The 23260-nt window shown below is 31.9% G+C and overlaps 1 protein-coding gene and 1 long non-coding RNA gene across 2 annotated transcripts in view; one reads left to right on the top strand and one right to left on the bottom strand.

Annotated features, from left to right (window-relative positions):
• Positions 1-3139: 3139 nt before the first annotated feature.
• Positions 3140-8809, bottom strand: LOC107760552 (uncharacterized). Its single transcript, XR_001642429.2, has 2 exons — positions 8571-8809; positions 3140-7454 (listed from the first exon to the last, which is right to left on the bottom strand). It is a non-coding gene; the product is annotated as an uncharacterized LOC107760552 (long non-coding RNA).
• Positions 8810-11961: 3152 nt separating this feature from the next.
• LOC107760560 (uncharacterized) overlaps positions 11962-23260 on the top strand; it is a 36660-nt gene continuing 25361 nt past the window's right edge. The window contains exons 1-21 of the mRNA XM_016578632.2: positions 11962-12240; positions 13903-13978; positions 14894-14974; positions 15090-15170; positions 15873-15952; positions 16068-16122; positions 16275-16323; positions 16395-16532; positions 17253-17334; positions 18020-18098; positions 18189-18238; positions 18332-18526; positions 19399-19474; positions 19986-20066; positions 20132-20212; positions 20950-21026; positions 21148-21202; positions 21316-21364; positions 21558-21695; positions 22988-23069; positions 23167-23245. Coding sequence (XP_016434118.2) covers positions 12139-12240; positions 13903-13978; positions 14894-14974; positions 15090-15170; positions 15873-15952; positions 16068-16122; positions 16275-16323; positions 16395-16532; positions 17253-17334; positions 18020-18098; positions 18189-18238; positions 18332-18526; positions 19399-19474; positions 19986-20066; positions 20132-20212; positions 20950-21026; positions 21148-21202; positions 21316-21364; positions 21558-21695; positions 22988-23069; positions 23167-23245 — 1786 coding nt within the window. The 5' untranslated portion in view covers positions 11962-12138. The remainder of the gene's footprint in view (positions 12241-13902; positions 13979-14893; positions 14975-15089; positions 15171-15872; positions 15953-16067; positions 16123-16274; positions 16324-16394; positions 16533-17252; positions 17335-18019; positions 18099-18188; positions 18239-18331; positions 18527-19398; positions 19475-19985; positions 20067-20131; positions 20213-20949; positions 21027-21147; positions 21203-21315; positions 21365-21557; positions 21696-22987; positions 23070-23166; positions 23246-23260) is intronic.

Below are 23260 nucleotides of genomic sequence, written 5' to 3'. Positions count from 1 at the left end.
GGAACTCAACAATTTCAAACATAAAAAAATTGTCTAAAGGAGCATACTCTGAAGGAATCGATTTTAAAATTAAAGCACAAACATGTTTGAAGCAATAATTGTACCTCTACCTTCCATCTATTGGCTCTTCAAAAAAGAATTTATACATAAGTACCTTCATATCTCAAATACTATGGATGGGTAATTTTTGAAAATATATTATCATATCCAAGCCACAGGAAGAGCATGCATGTGTATATCCACACCACACATAAAAGAAATTATACTTATTGAAAAACTAATAAGTTTGGAGAAAAAAATAGAGAAAGACAAGTTTTGAAAATATGTGAATTGATATATAAATGCTTGTCTCCCATTTTTGGCATGACTCTGGTATTTTATAAAACTTGTACAACCTAAAAACCCACACTAACTTGGTTTTAACTTACAAAAATAAATCTTTTTAGCTTCCAACTCTAAATCACGTTAATATTTCTAACATTATGTCACATAAATCAAATAAGGAAATATTTATATATTACAAAATCGTAATGAATTTTGAAGTCTTAAATATTAGGACTCTTTTAAGTAGTTCAAATAAGGTTAGATTTAATAAATAAAATTTTAGTTGATTTAAGAATCCTAAATATTAGGTAAATAATCAATTTACTATTTTGTCTAGTGCGAAATTTATTTTTAAAGAGTAAAAAGGGGAATAACATTTCAATAGGGGCTCCGTGCTTTTAATATAGTACTAGTCTTAGGGTACGCGCGATGCACGTGAATCCTGTCTCAATGAGTATAATATTTAAAATATAGTACTAAGTTATAAAATAAAAGTGTAAGTTTCTAAAGATGATCATGAATATTAATTGTGTATAACTAACTCAATAATTAAAAAAATATCTTATGAGTCCTCAACATAAATAATTCAACTTAAAATTTGTTCCAACTTTACAATTTCAGAATTTCAGTTTTACGAGAACCTTGAAAATCTAAATAATCTTGAAGGATACAATTTACAACATATATTCAGGTAACTAATAATTTACGAACTTTAAATAAACACAAAATCAAAGTACAATAATAAACAAAAAGGGATATTTAAAAAAAACAAGTTAGTAAGAGAATCTACAATTGAAATCTAGCTAATAAACTCACTCATATTTAGCTAAATGTAACATGGATTAAAAATTAAAGAATCTCATAAATTATCCTGTTAATTTTACGTCTTTTGTTGATTTCTGCTCAACATTGCTCATAAGTATAATAGTGTATTTAAAACTTTTGAAAGTTAAAAGTATAATAGTTCAATAATTTTATTAGTGCAATAGTCTTGTATATTTTTAAAAAGTGAACTATCTACGCTATTGTCCAAGAACTCATACCTCTTCTTTTTTAAATATTTTTGTTTTTCCTTTATTTTATTTTCTTATCATTTATATATAGTTTACGCGTTAGACTTATACAAAGTTCGAAATCAAAAGAAAAAATAAATTTTAACTTTCTCTATGGTTCATATAAGAAATAAATTAATAAGTAAATTTTAATTAATTTTAAGCTCTAAAATTAAAAAAAAAATTAATTAAATAACTATTATATGAAATGATTCTTATAATATTTAACATAAAATTGAGGAACTTTAGAATATATTTTTATGTGTGATAAAGATCAAGTTTGAAATGAAAAGAAAAAGCATTAGTTTTAAATTTTAGTCCTTTATTGTATGTAAATATTATTTCATAAAGAAAAAGTATTCTATTAAGTTTAAGAAACTCACGTTTTCTTATTAATTTATATATGTTATGTAAGAAAGTCAAGTTTTAAACTCACGGTAATAATTAGGACTTCTTATTTAGTTCAATAAGGAAATATTTAAATTTTAGGTGATTCAAATACCCTAATTATTAGGAAAGTAAGTTAAATTACAACTATGTCCAATGTGAAATTTATTTTTAGAGGGTAAAAATTATAACTTTCATGTCTGCTCTTCTTCCTTATATTTTTTATTCCCTCGTTTCCTCTATCTCACCCCTAAAATAAAAACACAATCAAAGAAAAAGGAAAAAAATATCAAAAGCTGTATATGCCAAAAATCAAAAGAAATTATGGTTTGCTAGCTGACTTCCGGAACAAATACATTGAACTGTAGAAAATGATTAAAAGGGTAAAGTCAACAGTGAGCAAATTAAAATCAATTAACTTTCCTCGAGGAATAATTATGGTTATGTGCATCCATTGTGTTTCTAATAAATTGGAGACTTAAACCTTCTCTACACCATGTAATAAGTTTATTATCTTAATAAGATGGAGTATATGAAAGTCGATCGTACCTAATCATGCTTTAAGATTAAATCTATAAAAATATAATTGTCCAATATAATAATGCTCTTTACAAACGAAGTCATCAACTTGAATATCATACTGATTGTTTAGAACTATATTTTTAGTTAAGGAATTATTATACTACTAAAATAAGAAACATACTCACTCAGTTTCAATTTATGCAATTATTTCTTTTTAGTCCGTATCAAAAAGGATGACCCCTTTTCATAATTAAAAATAATAATTTTTATGCAATGATTTATAGTTACACAAAATATATGTGTCTCATTTTATACCCACAAGTTCAAAATTCTTCTCTTATTTCTTAAACTCCGTGTCCAATCAAATATTACACATAAATTGAAATGGAAGGAGTGTGTGTGTATATATATATATATCGGTTATTATTTTGAGAACGACTATATAATGCCATTTTTCCAAAAAAATTTACGTATATCATAATTTACTGGACTATATAATATGTCAGCCCAACACAATCAGACTCCTCCATATTAGGCTGGACTGTATGACAACAGCCCAAGTTTGGTTGGATTATATGAGAATAGCCCAGTAAAATCAGATCTCCCACAACCACCTCTCGTTCTTCGTGAACCCTTTCAGCAATTGACTTCTTAAATGGTAAAATAACACAGTTACCCATAAAAACAAAACTATTTATCTTTGTCTATTCATTTATTTTTCTATCCACAAACTAATTGTATTTTCTACCCATAGTAATTTTTATGGGAAATTTTCTCTTCTTTCTCCAATTCTTTTTTATTTATATGTTTTTTTCCTTTTTTCTTTCTTTTCTCCTTTTCTTTTTTCTCGATTTCTTCTTATTTTTTTATTTTTTTCTTTTCTAATTTCATTTAACTTCTTTTTTTTAATATTCTTTTCTCTTCATAATCTAATTTCGGTTCACCTCTTTTTTAATATAACAAGTATAATATACCTTTTATCTTTCTTTTTTTCTCATTTTTTAAATTCAATTTTTAAATTAAAATAATATTAGTTGTCACTTGATCTAATTCACTGAATATCATACTGATTGTTGCTGAGCACCATAAATTACATAATCAGATTCTAAGAATCAACTCGTGATTGCCATGTAATAAATTATAACATCATATTGTATATTATAATAATATATTATTTTAGTAAACTATATACTATTGAATTATATATTATATACCAAAATAGCATACAATATATGAAAATGATATTTTATGTTCTTCATTCAACATTACACTATTACATTAAAATAGTATACTATTATGGTATATCGTATACTATTATAGCATACTGTTGCAGTATATTGCACATTATTACAATATACCGTTACAGTATATTATATACTATAATAGTATACAATTGCATTATAGCTATATACTCCTACAGTATATTGTATACCGTAATAGTATATTGTTAGGTAACTGTGTTCTTCTTCGATTATTATAGTATACCGTTGCAGTATATTGTATACTATAATAGTATATTGTTACAGTATAACTATATACTCCTACAATATATTGTATACAGTAGTATACTATTTGAGTGGGCTCAGAAATAGTCACTAAACAGCACGGACTAGCCAGTTTTCGAATTGGTCATTCAAAAATAGCTAGCGTTTACAAAGTCATTGAAAAATAGCCACTATTTTACCGCAACACGGAAAGTTCCAGCATAATATCTTGGAGATCGGTGCACCTGTGTATGAACTTCCAGCATATTATGCTGGAACTCCATCACGCGGAAAGTTTCAGTATAATAAACTGGAATTCCGGTTTATTATACTGGAGTATTTTTCTGGATTTTGAACAGTATTTTCGTTCAAATTTATCTTTACATGAAAAATGATTAAATTTCTATTACTTTTGAAACGGTGGCTGTTTTTGAATGACCACTTGTAAATTTGGCTATTTTTTAATTTCCATTTTACATCTCATTTTTTTGTTTGTCTAGAATGGTTGCAATACTTAAAATGAAAAGGTTTGGATTATCTACGTTCTTTTGTTATTTCTGCTTTGCAAATTGAAAAGCTTGATTGCCAAGCTACATTGTGGAGACGAGTTAAGTGTAATGTGACGGAAAAAAATTGATGTAAGCGATTGGTTATGTAAGGATTGTAATATTCATAGACTTCAATAGTAATCTAACATTAATTCTAAATATAATATTAAAGTAGTGGAACTACAAGATTTTTATAATATATAGAAACTTAACGTACTTAAATCCATTAAGCTTCTTTAGTTATGATGAATGCAAATGCTTTTCTTAAAATAAAAAATAAAGAAGTATTTTTGGCCAGCAGCAGAAGTAGTTTTTCTACTTTTGGGAAGAAGCAAAAATTCTAGCTTCTTACAAGAAGCAGAAGCAAAAGCAAAAAATTAATTTATTCAAGATAAAACTGCAAAAAATTAATTTATTCAAGACAAAACTATCTCCACCTTAAAATTTATACTTTTCAAATTATCCCTTACTCCCTCCGTTTCAATTTAGATGAGGTAGTTTGACTCGGCATGGAGTTTAAGGGAAAAAAGAAGACTTTTGAAACTTGTGGTCTTAAAAGCTTAAGGGGTAAAAGTTTTGTGGGGCCAATACATTTTTGTGGTTATAAAAGCTTCTCATTAAGGGTAACATGAGTAAAATGAGGAGTTTAAAGTTGAATTATTTCAGAATTTAGAAATGTGTCATTTATTTTGGAACAGACTAAAAAGGAAAGTACCTCATCTAATTTGAAACAGAGGGGTTACTTTATATATATATATATATATTTGTTTCTGGTTTTTATCATTTTCTTAAATCTAAAGATATCATATACATGAATCATATTGTAACTTTCCAAATAATTATTTATAATTTTAGTTCTCTTCCTATAAATAATTATTTATAATTTCATCTGTTATAGGCTATTAGGTCTCGAATCTTTAAAACAGTTTTCAAATCTAATTTGTAAAAATTACCTACAAATAGGTAATAAATTTACAATTTCATCGCATAATCTATCATATATTATTAAAAGACGAAGAAAAAACTTCCACATTAAGCCCAGTGGTAGTCTCGCATTAAGTCACTTGGCAATTTACGACAAAGTTGGTTAGGTTAGGTAATAATTAGTTTCTAATTTAAATTTAAGAAAATTAAATTATATATTGTGTGTTATTAATAATTAGTTACTTTTTAAATAATTTTTATTTTACGCTCAATGCCATATTTCAAGTTTGACATTCAGAATCATCTAGTTACAACTACCATGGCTATACATAATTTCATCTGACGATATTCTTCTACCGATAAAGAATTCAAATATTATGCTAATGAAGACATTACTGCAAAGATTGAGGAAGGAAATGGGTTTTCTAATATTCCTTTAGAAATGCAAGGCAGGTCTTCTACTAATATGGAGGCATTGTGTGATAGAAGCAGAGATGATTTGTTGGGAAATATTATCATGTGTTAGTGATTTTACTTGTTATTTCATGGTGGATTATCAGTATATAGTAATTTGTGGAATAGACTTCTAATTCATACTGAATTATGTATTTTAATTATTCAAATCATTGTGTAACAACAAGGAATTGTACTAGATAATATTATATGCTTTGGTATAACTATCTACACAATATATCAAAAACATGAAACCCTTTAATGAAAAGTCATATTACTATTTTACCCTTCACTTAATAAATTACTACAAAATTGCCCTTTTCTTAAAAATTTGACTTTTTAAAAACAACAAACGTTAAAAGTGGGAAGCCCTTAAGTCAAATGTTAAATTACTTTTTTACCCTTCTAAAAAATCTAATTACAACATGAAACCCAAAATTTAAAAGTTAAATTATCAAGATAACCTTCTTCAAAATCTAATCATTAATTTCTACTTATAAAAAAACGTAAAAGCCCAAGCTTCTAACCAAAAAGGCAACGCTTCATAAATGCCCTTTGCACCCTGAATCTATCGTTCTCTCGACCAAAAGACAAACACTTCCTACAAATATTTTTCATCCTATTTGTAATATATATATTTTTTAATCCTCTTAGCAGATAAATTCAGAAGGATTACATAATGTTCATGGGCACTTTGAACTAATTCAATACCTATACTTAATTTATTAGTGAATTTGATAGGTGATTTCACATATTTTTGTCCATAATAATTAAAAATAAAGGAGTATGAAAACAAAGTTTTAAAAAAAGGTCCAACAATGTATGCAAATTTAAATGTAATGAATTCTATTAGAGGCTTCAAACTGTGGTAAGCTGCACCAAATTTTCGCTCTTGCAAAACCAGGCTAGAAAAGAAAATCAAATATTTTAGGTGCTTTACCACATATATGCAAAACAAAATAGAATACGAATGATACTGTAGCAACAAAAAAAGTGCGAGAAGATCACCAATTTCAAGTCCCAAAATGAATTAAAAACTTATGCCAAACATCCCCATTACTCTTTATCAGATCCCAGAGCAGAATAGATTTCAGGTACTGTATCAACACAAGTAGCAACAATCAATTATATACACAGTATTTACCTTCAATATTTTCATGTCTTCCTAACATCCTCTTCAATGAAGTTGCATATAATTTATGACCCTTTCTTGCCCATTGTCTTATATCTGGTGTATGATATAAGCTTCTATATTGGACAATGCATTGCAAAAGTTCCAAAATTTCTCGTAAGTTAACCTCTTATGGCGTATTCTCGTAATTCAATGCACTCATAAGATTTCTCAAATTTCACAACCTTTTATTCACATGTAAAATTTTTTAAATCACTGTAAATCTGATATTGATGTGTAACACATCATAGTTTATTTCTTGCCTAGACAATGGTACTACTACTACTACTCTATAATAATTTGATGATTAGAGTTAAGAAGTCCACAATTAGAAAGCTGAACTTAGATTTATGTTCGCATTAAATTTCAAATCACCTAGTTGCCAAGCACATGTTTTGCCAAATAGAACAGAATTGTTAGTCAAAGGCAGCTTCAGCTAAAAAACTAAAGAGTATCACATTACTTTTATCAACAAGAGCATTGTAAGAACTTTTTTTTAGCTGACCAGGTATTAAAGTTCATTTCTTTACCTTTTCACATAAACAATATATATCCTTTAGGGTTCCAACATTATCACAGGAAATACCATCTGCAAAGAAAGACCAAGTTCAAAAATTATTATTAAAAAAAAACTATTTATGTATTCAATAAAGTAAAATAGTGAGACAAAAATTGGACTAAGATTTGAAATATGTAGCTTTAAATATAGAACTACGCGTAGAAGACTTACAATAATTACATTCATCTTCATTATTCCTTTATGCATACATTAGAAAAAATTCATACAAGCACGAATTGATGTATCTTATAAGTTTCTTCCTGGTATTAGGTGAACTGCCTACACAAAGGTAAAGGAATAGTTTTCTACCTTAGATTTAGATACTCAAATATTATAGTCAATAAACAAAAGTTACTGTGATAGATGGATTTAACACTAATAGTTCACATGCAGAAGAATAATCAATTAATAGTATAAATTATTACACACGATACTACAAATTTTAGGCTAACCAATCAATTAGTAGTCATCCATATCGAAGTTCTTCCAAAAGAAACAACATAGAAATTTATGAAGAAATCAAAGTAGTAATTGCATTCACTTTTGAAATTCAGACATTGCTATTGCAAATTTAGGGGTAGCCAAGCTCTTATTTCATTGAGGGAAAAATTCATTCACGAACGAAGGCATAAATATAGTAATGGACTTTTCAAATTAAGAATCAAATGAGGAAAATGATAAATTCCCGTCTAACTAAACAAGCAGAGCAACCTACAAATATTTTTCCTGGTAAGTGTTTGAACTTTGAATTCATCATGATTAATATCATAAATACACGTAGCAGAGAGCAAAGATTCTCCATAATTTGATCATACTACGAAAATCGATATCCTAATTCCTAAACCAGTTGCCTTGAATTAGAGAAAATTACCTAAAACGATAGATAATGGACTACATGTTAGTATTCGAGACACCTCCTCTCCTATGTTCCTCTTTGCCTCTCTGTGTGTGAGCACAATAGAGGAATGAAGTGCTATAGATTATAGAAACTCACATATTGCAAAAATCTAATATCGGCTTAGCATATTCAGGAACTCAAAGGAAAAAGTGCAATTACCTATCTTGAACTTTCAATACCATTTGCAGACTCAGTTTCAAGAGAATCTATAACAAACCGCATAAAAAGTTCTTTGCATAAGAACAAACCTTAAGAACCACAACAGTAATCTACCTCCTCTGGTCCTCAAGCAGGTATGTCTATCACCTGCTTGCTTTTGGCTAATCTGTATCCAATTGGACTACTACAAGCAGGAGCAAAAAAGCCCAAAAATCTGACACAACAAATCCAAAATTGTAAATCGTTTTTCTTAAATTTAGCAGTACATGGAAAAATAAGCAAAAATTAGGAAAAAATCTTTAAAAAAATTGAAGAAGATGAAGGAATAGAAAACCTTCTAATTAGTATCGGAAAACTTTTTTATGAATAAGCAAAATATCAAATTTACCCTTGGTCGACCAAACTTCCCTTTTCTATATAATAGAAATTTTAAGGATCACTTGGTTCACAAACAAAGTATACCAGAATTTAATGCCAAAATTACAATACGACATTAAACAATAGCGTAATTGTTTATTGTAGATATTTGGTTCATTTGATATAATATATTGAGTATAATATAAACACACGTGTTTGCTTTTACTCTATATTTGAAAAAAACTTTTATTTCAACTTTACCTTCGACTTTCTTAAAAGACTTTGAAAGAAGAGTTTTGAAGAAACGGGAGATTCGTCGTTCTTGACCCTGCTTCACCTTAATTGTTATTTGAACAAGTAAAAGTTTTGTCTTGGTCCGAGTGGGGATAGCATTTCTCTTCTGCATGTCCATGGAGTTTTGAAACATCCAAACATCTCAGAATATGTAATGTTTGAACAAAAAAGTTTGAGACTATTTTGCCAACCTCAATTATCGATAATAAAGAAGGTAAATCTTAGCCTAACATAATCAACTTCAGATCTACAAGCATATAATCAGAAAAAATGAAAGGTAGGAGCATCTCATATTTATTGATGTCATGATCTTATTCCACATTAGAGGAAAAGTGAGCTTACATAAAAGTAGAAATTGGCGGAGATAGAGTAGAGAGAAAAGTCCCCCCTTCTATATATAGCTCCTAGAGTCTTTCATTCAGTGGTCTTTGACTAGCATAACCCTCTTTGACAGCTATTAATAATGAGATGCGATCTTAGATTTATACAACGTGCCCCTCAATTTTGTGAAAAGGAAAAGAACTTATGTATGTAAACATTTTTGTTGTTAAGTAGGTAGAATATATTAGTTATAAATTGCACATATTTCAAATGCTTTAAACTGAACTTGATTGAGTAATTAGGACAACATTGTGCAGATTAACTTATTCGAATTTTGTTATCAGAACTTTCTTTTGTCAGGTTTAGATATGTACTAGATTATAAGCCTCTCATCTCAAATACTATTACTCACTTAGGACAAAATAGTGTAGAGTCAAAAGCGCATCCAAATGAAAAGGTGAAATTTTCATGCCTTTGATTCATTATGGCACCACCCCGTCCCAACCATCTACGCTAGGGGGGACCAATCACTTTCTACACCTTATTTATGATTTAACTGTACCGCTTATTATATTTATATTAAATTATATTAATTTATCAATAATTAAGTAGTAAATTAAAGTAAAAATATTAATTAATTAATTATTAGTATAATTTATTCACGATTATGCTTATTAAAATATATATCATGTATTTATATAAGTTGTACACAAAGTAAAAAAGTTGATTTGGTTTTGCATTTTGCTAAAAAAAAAAAAGCTCCAATATAATTTTAGAAGGAATCAATTCGGGCCCAGTCAATAGTTGCAGTGCTATTGAACAGTATGCACTTATCCAAAGTAGAAACCGTGCTTACTTCCATAGACATAGAGGGCGCTTTTAGGATCTTATTATAATCATATATTTTTATCTCAAAGGCAAAGTTCAATTTTAAATTTAATAGATCTCGACTTTAAGAAATTACAAGTCACGTTTAATTATTCCATAATAATTAAACTAATGCTCAAGAAGGTCAAATCCGACACAGTGGTTTCGTGGGGATATAAATAATCTTATGCGTGCGTGACACGGACATGTTCCTTGAGCACTTAATAGAATTGTCGTTGTCCACGTCATTGCCACCTTGCCATGATTTAGCAGGGACCCACTACACTGAGCCGTTTTGGTGCTCCAAATTTCCCCACTTATAGCCTGTTGTTTGGCCATAAGTGCTTTTGACTTTGAAGTGTTTGACAAAGTTTTGGGAAGAAAAAAAGTGCTTTTGAGAGAAGCAGAAGCATTTTTGAGAAGCAGAAAAAAAAATAGCTTCTCTCCAAAAATACTTTTGAGAAAAATACACTTAGAATCAGTTTTTTAAAGTTTGGCCAAACACTAATTACTGCTCAGAAGTACTTTTCAAACTAATTAGCCAAACACAAATTGCTTCTCACAAAAATACTTTTGAGAAAAACACTTTTGAAAAAAAATACTTCTTAAAATAAGCTGATTTTCGCGCCAAACGAGCTATTAATCCACTCAAAAGTAAGAAACGTGGTTGTCACTTTTTTCTTTTTATGAAGATTAGGCCAAATGAAAGAAACTTCTTGGCTCAAAAAAGAGAAAGGGAAAGAGGAACCATCAAGCATGAGTTAAAATCTACCAATAAATTGTCCTCTAGGCTCGTCTGAAGTCAAGTCAGACAAACAAACACAAAGGAAAATAAAATAAAATAAAATAACTGACAGATAGAAATTATAATTTGGGAATTGGACCATGTCAAGATAATACTAGTATACTACTACTACTTGGTTACACTTTGCATCACCTTGAATTAAATGTTTCATGCCTGGCGATGTCAGAAAAAAAAAGGTAAAAAGAAAAAGGAATGCAGAAAAGAAAGCACCAAAATATGTGATTATGATTAATGAAATTGGAAAAGATTATAAAACTTAAAATTGAAATTTTGTAAATGCGTAAAAAATTAGATGATGCTATATATCTACATAAATATTAGGCAGCCAAGGGTGTAGCCTAATGCCAATATTGAAAATCATGAAGTTTCAGATTTAAATCCTAGCGGGCAAAAATACTAGCTGATTTTTTTCCCTGTCCAAAGCCATAAATAGACTTGACCAATTACATTAAGTGATTTTCTTCATCTGTCTAAATTTTGGTGGATAAACTTACCCGATAATACTAGGTGATTTCCTCCTATTTATTCACGCATTGGTATACATAATTATTCGATAGCACTAGGTCATTTTCTCCCATCTATTCAAGTCTTAGTGAATAGAAATATGCGATAACACTAAGTGATATTTTCTATATGTATAAACCTTAGTAAATAAAATTTATTGGTGATATTCTCTCTTTAGTCCGAAGATAGCAAGTAAACTGATCCAACAATAACTTTTTAAGTATAGAAATTGCTAAAAGGAGTGCAAATAGTTGATTTAATTGTGCATAGTACTGTGACTATTTAAATTAACGTTGGTTTAAAATATTAGTATTAGTATTTCTTCTCCGAACGGGGCCAGGACATCCGCGTATTTATTGTTTCTAAATTAGACCCTGACACAAGCCATCACCTTCTTTATATAAGTATACCAACCCAAACGCATTCCACCCAAAAACTCTATATTTTTTAGGTGTTACTCGCAAAAACATCATAGGTTTCGCAGTTTACTCTGTTTCTCTGCTTCAGTAATGGCTACGCATAGTGTAATTGGGTTCGTCGGCCTGGACGATATCAGCTTGGAATTAGCTACTTCTCTTCTTCGTTCTGGTTACTCTGTCCAGGCATTCGAGGTTTGTTACCATTTCTTTTGTTACTCAGTAGAAAAATTATAATTCAAAAAACGAAATTCCTGTTCTTTTCAATTACTATGATTCCTATAGTTTCTTGATCATGTTGTCATCTTGTCATGTTTCTTGATCATGTTTACTTCTGATTTTTTTTTTTTTTTAAAAAAAAGGGGTTTCTTCTGATTCCACTTTCTTGATTTTGGATATATCTAGTAATGAGGGTTGGATAAAGTATATTGGACTTTTTTGACTTAGGGAGAAATTGTAATAGTACAGATGATGTACAAGAACTGGTATGAGTAAAAAGATAAGAAAAGTTGGAAGTCAAGAAGTATAGAAATCCAAGTAAATGAGAGTCAAGCTTGAAGTTTAAGAAAGGGATAATGCTGAGGTTAATGTATTTCATCAAGATCATTATTGAATATTCAGGCAATGATTTATCAATATCTTAAATTAAAATTTTAGAATTTTAAATACGGTATTTAGTTTAACGGTTTGAATGATTTCATTTTTTTTCTTTTTCTGGGGGGAGGGAGGAAGGAGGAGGGGGATGCATGTACATTATGCAGTGCCTTCAGGTTTCTAATAGCAATTTTGCATAGGAGGTTTATTTGATGTTGTCACATACATATTTCTCCTAGTTATGACACTAAGGATAATCATGAGTTGTTCTCTGATACTCCCCCCCCCCCCAAAAAAAAAAAAAAAAACGATTTCGGCTGTGCTTATGTGCTTACCGTTTGTGACTATGTGGACTGCCCCTGCAGCCATTAGCCTGTAATATATGACATATAAGAGAGAAGCATTCTTGCACAAGAAGCAGATTTTGAACAATGTAGTTTAAGGAAACATATCAAACAGAGTTAAAGTGGATATTACAAATTTGAGAATTTATAAAATTTCAATGCTTAAATTTAACAGTAACTCAACTGTCAGACAAGAAAAGGATATGTTTCCTGCTTACATTATATAGACATTACAAGTACATTGCATAAGATTGTCTTATTCAGTTTGTCTTTCAATTTGATATGCTTCGCCTTTCTCTTCCATCCAGGGAGAAATGGTCGCTCAAAAAATGTTTGAAATTATATAGTTTTACGTTTGAGTTGTTAAATACTTGCTGCATTTCTGTGCTTCATCTATTGTTTTCGTCTAGAGAGAAAACTAACCAAAGATTTTTGACCCTAGGAAACCCCCCCATTATTTTAATGTAATCTCAGAAAGAAATAGCTAGTTCTGATGTAAGAAAAAATGTTTTAAGAAAAGCATTTTCAGTTTTCAATACCTGATAGTGGCCGGTGTAAGTAAAGAATTGCTTTGAATTCTTCTCCAGTTACTATCAGTGTATTTGAAAAGTGGTTTAGTTCCCTGCCAGAACTGTAGATAATTTGTTTTGTCACAGAATTATAGAATGTCTAGATGTTAAATTTTCTTTTTACTTATAAAAAAGGACATGGAACTTTCTTTCTTTGATCTCTAAAGTTGGGGCTAGGATGATTTTGTAGTGGCTCTTCATCATGTGACATATAAAGTATCTATATTAAATCTGAAGGAAAATGGACACCTATGTTCTGTCTACACTCGTGTGCTTTTTTTTTCTACTGAAATCTGCTTAAGATTGGTATTCTCCTTTATGGTATGTGGTTTGATATGTTGTATCAACAGGCAGGCAGTCCTTTGGTTGATAAGTTCTCAAAACTAGGCGGTAAAGTATGTGCCAACTCTATTGAGGCGGGGAAAGGTGAGATCTGAATTCACATTTTCTTTAGGTTTCCTATCCCCAGCTTTCTATTTTAGATTTTTGTTTTAATGTTTGGTTAAATTGTAGTTGTCAGTTGGAATTATGTCCAGAGCATTGATAAACTCCTGAAAACTTGGTTTAGACCAAAGTTTTTCTTATGTGTGATCTGTTCTTGTTTTGCGCCCTACTCTTGTTTTTGTTCTTCCTACTTTAATTTTCTTCGCAACTGTTTAAACTGCTATCACCATCGTGTACTTAACTCTTGTCTTTATCTGACCTAATATATGATTTATTTCTTTTCTGAACCTCAAATTTAAATGGATTTTCCATCATAAGTCAAATTTATGTTAAGATAATCAAAACTTACCAGAAATGCGGATTTTCCTGCTGATCTTGTCCATACAAATTGTCAGCTTTTGTCTTCCTATACGGAATCTGCCACTTTTCTTGTCTGTTCTGTCTCATATAGCTGGTCTTTCTTTCCCTTTTTCTGATGGAAAGATCTGCTTTGGCGCGCTATTGCTATAACACCATGTTTAGAAGAAAGCAAAGAAGAATGTTGGTAATATAAGGGAAATAGAATATTTTACTGACCTTGAGAGTGAAATATTTCTATTATTAGCATCCCAAAAAAAATTCGACCAATATAATCTCGTATTTTTCCTCTCATGATATCTGAAGACCTAATGAAGGTGATGTTGCCTAGGTTCTCCTTCTGTCTAATAATTCCTTTAAAAATCAATGGCTTGAGGTCATCATTTAAGCAAGCTGCAGTCCCCAGTAAGTATGATGGAGAGAAGCAACAGTCTTTATAGCTTATCTTTCTTGACATTGTATGGTGAAAGTTCTGTACAGTTTCTCCTGGAGTCTTGCTATGTACTGAAATACTATCTGATATTACTCCTCCAATTTCAGGTGTAGCTGCACTAGTCATTTTGCTATCTCATGCTGACCAAATAAATGATTTAATTCTGGGTGACAAGGGTGTTTTAAAAGGTAAATGTCTATGTGCAGAGTATATATCCCAGATTGCTCTCCGATCAGTTTGATGAAGGTGCAATGTCTTTGCCTTTTCTTTCGTTCCTATTAACGTTTTTTTCTTGCTTTACAGGATTAAGCAAAGACACGGTCATCATTTTCCATTCAAATGTGTTACCTTCACAGATCCAGAAGCTGGAGTTGACTCTAAGAGGCAACATCTTGATCTGCCTAATTTTCATATTTCATTGCAGTATTTAGATAAAAAGCGATAAATGTTTCATTTTTGCGACCCCTTTCTTATTGTGTTTCTTGTAGACTATGCAGAATCTTTCTGGCTTCTTGCTATATACTGCTTTATGGTTTGCTCTCTATTGTTCTTGTTCCAATTGAGCTTGACTTGCATTTTACTGCATGTAGTCTCAACAGATTTGATGATTCGTTAGACATATGAGATAAACAATGTAGGACCTGGAGATGAATATATCTGTGCTAAGACATATCAAGCAGAAGAAGATATTTTTGTTGCATGTAACTCTATAAGATGAACTGGCATTAGTGATAAGAATTTGACGTAGATATGATAGTCCACTAGTGCATAAGCTAAGATTTGCAGGGCATTATAATTCATGATTTCTCATGTTTACTCTTTGTGGGTGAAGTATCAAGGTGAACTGGGCACATGCCTATGATTGTTTATGCATGTGACATCTTATGTTTAGTTGAAATGAATTATTTGTTTTCTGAAGTTACATCTATTACATATTTCAAAGTAAAAACTGAGTTGTATATTTTTGCGACAATGATGAAATAGAGGAAGATAGAGATATAGGGATTTACACTTTTATGTAACTGTCTGTAAAAATTCAACAGACTTCTGCTACTCGTGAATCTATTTTTCTTTTGACTAATGTAGATTGTTATGGAACAAACGTCATTGTTGATATATATGTTTCAAGGACAGTATCAGAGGAGGATCTAAATGATAAAACTATGGTAAGACAAAAATCCCTGTGATTCCCACTTCAGAGAAGTTTATTAGAATTTATCTTGTACTTTTATCCTTTGCTGATGCCCGGAATTCTTGTTCTTTCTTTTCAATGATGGTTAGATTGTTTCCTCTGGAAGTTCAGAGTCCATTGCTAGAGCACAGCCCATTCTTTCTGGTGCAGTATATTTGTCTTGCTATTCTGGAATTTTTAGCAGAAAATCACAGTTGAAATCTTTATTTATAAAATCTAAAAACCATAAGAGCAGGAGAGAATTAGTTATTGTCATGTTTCTTTGCTTTACTGAGTCACCTTTTTCCTGTGGACAGCCATGTGCGCAAAGCTATACACCTTTGAGGGCGAACTTGGTGCCGGAAGGTACATTATGTCTATCTGTCTTGCCTACAAACTTTTGGCAATCTATTTATCTGTTACAAATATTCTTGCAGCAAAGCTAAAATGGTGATTGAGCTCCTTGAAGGAATTCATTCTGTTGCTTCGGTGGAGGCCATCTGTCTTGGTGCTCAAGCTGGGATTCATCCATGGATACTTTATGACATAATATCCAATGCTGCTGGAAATTCTTGGTGACTGCATTTTCGTTATCATTTTCATTTTTCTCCCATTTGATAGATAAGCACCTCAGGGATTTTCTGAAGGTGTTTTATGTAATATCTTAAATTAGATAGCTTACTATTCCAGAAAGAACATAACATTACATCTTATACTCAGTTGCTAAAATCTTAATACATTATTTTTTTCCCACTTGGTTTCCACGCACTAGCGCAGCAGGAAAATGTCATGAAAAAAAAAAACGACCTATCTGACCTTCATCATAAGTGCAAGATTAGTTAAGGGAAAAAAAAGACGCTTGAAAGCATTTGTGCTGATTTAAGGGATAGTTAGTTAATACGTCTTAGAGTCTAATTTTTTTGTCCAGGTGCAAAATTATTGCTGCATGCTCATGCTCAATTCTGATCTTAAGTCTATAAAATGATTACAGTTGGGAGTTTGATTAAGTGTTGTCACTTTGAGCAGTTCAGATTGGCATCTTATGCTGAAAGCTAGATAGACCAGGTGTACACATGGTCATGTCATTGGGGTCTGTTTATGTTTTCAACGAGTCACGAGAAGTTAATTGTTTTTGAAAGATTTATTATTCGTCATTTGTAAAAGTCTTGATATTTTAGCTATAATTGACTCGGCTCTGATACTATGCCCTTTCTTTCTCCTGTCCTCAGTTGACCTTACATAACTATTTACACATGCTGTCATGCACTGATTTTCCTAATATTCATATTTTGCAGGGTCTTCAAGAATTCTCTTCCCCAGCTTTTGAGGGGCAACCAAACCAAACATCTATTTCTCAACATTTTCATTCAAAATTTGGTAAGCTTCTTGTGTTGGGTTGCCATAGTTCTTTCTTTTGAGAGATTAACATTACCCTTCAGATTCTGCTGTAAGATGAAATGCTCTTTCTTATCCTCGGTCAATAATATCTTTACGGTTTATAGTAGATTACAGCAGATGATGTGATCTTCAGAAGGAGAAACCTTAATTCTCAAAATGCACATTCTTTCAGAAAGGCACTTCTCAGTGTTGCTTTACCATTAATAGTTTCCCTAAATTATTTACTATCTCTGAGATCGGCTCATTTTGGGCTGGTGAGAAGTTCAAGACTAGAATGCTTGAAAAAAGATTTTTATATCTAGTAACAATTATTTAAAATGATACTTTGGAATGTGAACAAACAAATGGTTAGTTAAAAGGATGTCACATCTGGTTTGGAATAATATGAAGTGATAATTATTCATATTAGTTTGAAGTGTTGGAAGGGAGAAAAAGTTTCCAATAAAGGAAATAGGTCAAACTTTTTAAAACCAGCCAAAAAGGAAATAACATCTAATTTAATGGGTCAAAGGGAATAACTTGAAAAATTCTGCTTGATTTTTCTCTTTTCATGGTGTTGCCACTGTATACAGCTTGAAAAATCTTATTAATTTCTCTTTGTATCGTGGTCTCTTTGACTGCTGCAGAGTTTCTGTTTCCTAATTCTTTTTCTGGTGCACTTCAGGGTAACATACTGGACACGGCGAAAGCACAAAAATTCCCCATTCCACTTTTAACGGTTGCTCATCAGCAACTTATAGCAGGCATAGTACACATTCCTTCATTTTTTAGTTTCGTGGAAGACAATAGTATCATTCAGATGTGATCTCAGTTGCTTTGCATTTTATTTACAGGATCGTCACATCCCCAAGCACAGAGTGATGATGATTCTACATTGCTCAAGGTCAAGTTTGAGTGCATGGGTCAATTTTTAAGGTTTTTCCACTCTAATGTAGCAGGAGCTTTTTTTCTCAGCTACTAACAGGGTGTTCTACAGGTTTGGGAAAGTTTACTTGGGGTAAATCTGGCTGATGCAGTCAATTCTAAAAGTTACAACCCTGAGGAACTGGCCAGTCAAATTACTTCTCAATCTGATACCGTGAAGCGAATTGGTTTCATTGGCCTTGGTGCTATGGGATTTGGCATGGCAACTCAACTGCTGAAATCAAATTTCTGCGTCCTTGGTTTTGATGTAATGCCTTGCATCTTTTATATTTGGTGCTGGACTAGTTCCATGTCAAAATATAATTTTGGAGCAGATATCCCACCTAATTCAATGAATAGCTTTTTCCTTCCACCAACTTTCAAGGAAAATAATACATTTTACATTTAAAGGAGATTTTGAATGTTCTGGAGAGTGAACCTTTTTACATACGCACTACTCAGTCGAAGGCTGAATTCCAGGGAGTCCATCAGAACAATTGTAGATTTCAATTTGGGGTAAAATGTATAAACCTATAAAATATGTGCAGATAAAGCAATGTCACAGTTGAGGATAATGGCTTTTGAGGAACATCTTTTTTCCCTTTGAAAACCTAGAGAAGGTGATTCACTTTTTGGGCGACTCTGATAGGTGAAATTAAGGATAAAGAAAGTGGTGGTGAAACTTGGTAGTATTTTCTTCCACCAACCGGGAAGGGAAAAGCTAACTTTGATGTTCTTTCCCTTCCGTGTCCACTGTTACATCCACAGAGACACTTGGAATGATAGAAGATGGTGGAATAAAACTTTCAATGTTTTTACAATATCTAAGATTTTGTCTGCACTGGTGGCTGTTTGTCTCTGATTCTTTAAAAGAGTTCCCACAAGAAAATGGAGGCTCAAAATGACTTTGCAAGACAGATTTTTGTTGGCCTAATGAAAATATTGGTTTCCTTCATTTTTTATTAACTGACGCATTTTGTGCATTTGCCATAATGATAAGCACCTTCACTTACAAACATCTTGAAACGTATCCACTTGCTTACGTGTTGTGTATTGTCCTCTATTAGCTGAAGTTTGCTGTGATTTATTTAAAGCTAATAATTAAGTGAAAGTGATGGTCCTTTTCTCATGAAATTGTAGGTTTATCCACCATCACTCTCTCGATTTGCAGATGCAGGTGGCTTGACTGGAAGTACTCCTGCAGAAGTATCTCAAGGTAAATTAAGATGCTTTTTGAAATGTGCGGTATGCATAACAAACTGACGAGAATCTTCAGGTCTGGTTTTATCTGACAATCTTATCTGTTTGGGAAAGAGCTTTAAGTTCTATTCTTTGTATATTTTCTTAATCTTATTGAAGAGGAGGTTATATGAGTTACTGCCTGGACGAGACTAAGCAAGAACAAGGTTGACTAGCAATCTCGTAAAATCCAAGACCACCCCATCTCCCTGGGATCAAGAAGAAAATGAGAAGGGAGTTGGACTTAGGCTTCTATCATTCTTGGAGTTGGTTAGCGCAACTCAGATAATGCTTTGTTTTCTGCTCAACAAGTCCAGCGTAAAAGTAGTTTACCAACAAGATCATCTGTCTCTAATATTTGATTGAAAGTTGCTTCTTTACTTTTTGACGAGTAGTATGCCTTGCAAAAGTTTGATGCTATGGGTTATATGCTACTTGCTGTTTACTGATCACCTTAAATGTTTGTTTTGCCCCCTTAATTGTTTCAGATGTAGATGTACTCGTAGTAATGGTCACAAATGAACAACAAGCCGAAAGTGTTCTTTATGGTGATCAAGGCGCTGTGTCAGGTAAATGCTATGCTCTCACTTCTGCATCTATGGACTGGACTAACCATCTTTCTTTTTGTTTATAGCCCTTCCATCTGGAGCATCTATTATCCTCTCATCAACAGTTTCTCCATCATTTGTTAGCCAGCTCGAGAAACGCTTGCAGAGTAAGTTTTTCCTTTCAAACTCCATTGAAGTTTGCTTTTCATTTCTGTAATACATTTCCTGGCATTTGCTAGTTCATTCTTTTTGAGGTTCAAGGAGTTTATATATGACTCAGAAAAACAGCTACATTCAAGCCAACGGGACTTTTGTTATGTGTGTGCACCCACACCCACAACCACAACCACATGTTTTTTATTTTTAAGTATAATTTTAGGGATAATATCCTTCCGATAATATGATACTGTTTTTTATTTAGAGTAGACTGCAGTACGAGTTCGATCAATTGGATATACATCCACTTTCCACATGTGACAGCCAATTTCAAGAGAACTAAGTTTAATTTAATGATATGTCGATGCTTCACATGCACTCTCTCGCAATGTTTGTTGTGTCCGTGCGCCTGCGACCACTTGTTTTTTTATTTTTAAGTTTAATTTTGGGGATTATCTTTTCATATAATATGATAGCATTTTTACTTAGAGTAGACTGCAGTGTGAGGCCTATCGATTGGATTCCACATGTAACTGCCAATTTCAAGAGAACTAAGTTTAATTTAATGATCTGTTGATGCTTCAGTTGTACTCTCTCGCCAGCTGTAATCAGAGATTATGAAAGCTTCAGTTTTCTCCAGTTTTATGATACATACGGCCTTTTCTTTTATTTCGAGCCTAATCCTCATATCATTCGCATATTAGCAATCCTGTCACTCACAGATGCTTCTCCTTTATCATTCACATAGGTGACCCGAAGAAATTGAAGTTAGTGGATGCTCCTGTTTCTGGTGGGGTTAAAAGGGCCGCTAACGGAACCCTTACGGTGCGGAAATGGAATTTACCTTTCAAAGCTCCGCTTTGGTCATTATTATAAATATTTCAAAAGCATTTATATTTCGCTGAACTTGTGTGGTAACTTACTGAAGCTATAACATCAATGCTAGATAATTGCATCAGGTACAGATGAAGCTCTCACGCACACTGGTTCAGTTCTTTCTGGTAAGAAGTGAAATCTTTTATCTGCTCTTACATTAACTTTGAGTTGTTACTATGAGATTTTCCTTTCAAATGTTTCCATTAAGGTACTGATCCTTGTGTGCTTCCCTGAACAGCATTGAATGAGAAGCTTTATGTTATAAAAGGAAGTTGTGGAGCTGCCAGGTAATTTTAATCTGAGTACCATCTTTCTTGGCCTCACTGTATCACTTGATTTCATTGTAGTTAGCTCATTTGGGCATGCAAATACTTCTCCAATCATTTTTCACCTTATCAATGTATTTGTTGCTTCTTGAATGAGTTTATTCTGGAACTAATGCATCAGTTGTTGATTTCATATGTATGCTGGATCCAACAGTGTTGTAAAGATGGTCAATCAACTTCTTGCTGGAGTTCATATAGCATCAGCTGCTGAGGCAATGGCGTTTGGTGCTCGATTGGGTCTTAATACAAGACTATTGTTTGATGTCATTGCAAATAGTGGGGGGACATCTTGGTAGGTAACTCATAGCTATCGAAGAAAACATTTTCCTTTTTGTTCAGTTTTTTTTTTTTAAAAATTGTGCAGTGCTCAGATGTTATTTTTTTAACAGCACATGGCGTTAAATTAGTTTATTAAATATGACCCTGAACCTAATTTCTCTAATCTTTTAGCTGTGAACATTATAATGCTTTAATCCTGAATAAAGAAAGCCAGTCCTATAAATAGAGAGATTGGATATTGGGACTCCTTTTATGATTCAGAGTGGCAACTATATTGTCTTCTAATTTAGTTTGGATGAAAAGTCAATTATTATTTTTTAAAAAGGTAGATGTTTCTATGTAATAGTGGTCCTTATGCCTGTGAGTATCATCTTTAGAAGCTCACTCATGATTGCCTTTATCCAACCATGAAAAACTTTTATTCTTCAAGGAATCATCTCAGCATCTTGTGCATGAGTTGTTGTTTTGGTTCTTTGGACATGGTAGAAATAGTTGTTGAATTGTACTTACCACCTCATCTAAAAGTTTAATTAGTTAAAAAGATACTTATCTTCATTTACATCTTTTAACAGATGTGAGACTCAAATTAAGACTTTGCTTGTTCTATACTCTGTTGAAATGTGTGCATCATTTCATCTAAAAATACATTGTTAGAGTGGACACTTCTATTATTGTAATTATTTTTTCATCAATAGTTGATTGATTGATGCCTTAAACAATAGTCTTTTGAGAGATGCTAGGAAATGCTTCGCCACTATTATTTTATTGTAACCTTTTTTATCAGTAAAGTTGGACTTTTTTAAAAAGGAAATTGTAAATATGCATGTCTCAAGTATTCTGTTTATTTTTTTTCCGGAGGGAGGTCAGTGTCTTCTGCGCATAAATTGTGAGAGAGTTTACATATATATTGGATTGTCCCATGGTGTTATGCAGTAAATCATATTGTGTAATTCATCTGTGATTGGAAATGAGACAATGTTAGAAAGATTAACCTCAGCTTTATTTGCTTTATTACCAGCAGACTTGGTTAACTTATATGGTGTCTTCTAATTCTCAAAAATGAGGTTCTGAGCTCCTGTAATGTTCTAGTTCAAACATGATGTACCAACCTTTTGGTTTGGGTGCTCTAAAAACATTGACCAATGCCTGAGAAATTTCTACTTTGCCTCCTGCTTTGCCTCCCTCAATCCTAATTCAACATAGAGCTATTTACACTTATTTGTAGAAATTTTTCTTAATCTGTAACGTGAGATTTGTGTAATTGTGTGGACAGTGGAATTTATTTGGATTTGTGTTTTGCTGCAGGATGTTCGAGAATCGCGGGCCACACATGATAGAAAATGATTATACACCGTTGTCTGCACTTGATATCTTCGTGAAGGATCTGGTGAGACTGATAAGCAATGAATATATTCATATTGCAGCTGCGTTAACATTGGTTTTTCATTTTTATTTCCTTATGGCTATTCGTATGGTTTTAACAGGGCATTGTTTCTCGTGAAGGCTCATCACGCAAAGTACCGCTTCATATCGCAAACATTGCCCACCAATTATTCCTGTCAGGTTTGATTAAGATAT

The sequence above is a fragment of the Nicotiana tabacum genome, chromosome 6, assembly GCF_000715075.1.
Source record: "Nicotiana tabacum cultivar K326 chromosome 6, ASM71507v2, whole genome shotgun sequence".
In the NCBI taxonomy this organism is placed as follows: domain Eukaryota; kingdom Viridiplantae; phylum Streptophyta; class Magnoliopsida; order Solanales; family Solanaceae; genus Nicotiana; species Nicotiana tabacum.
Note: the sequence above shows the minus strand (reverse complement) of the source record. Positions and strands in the feature narration are given on the sequence as shown.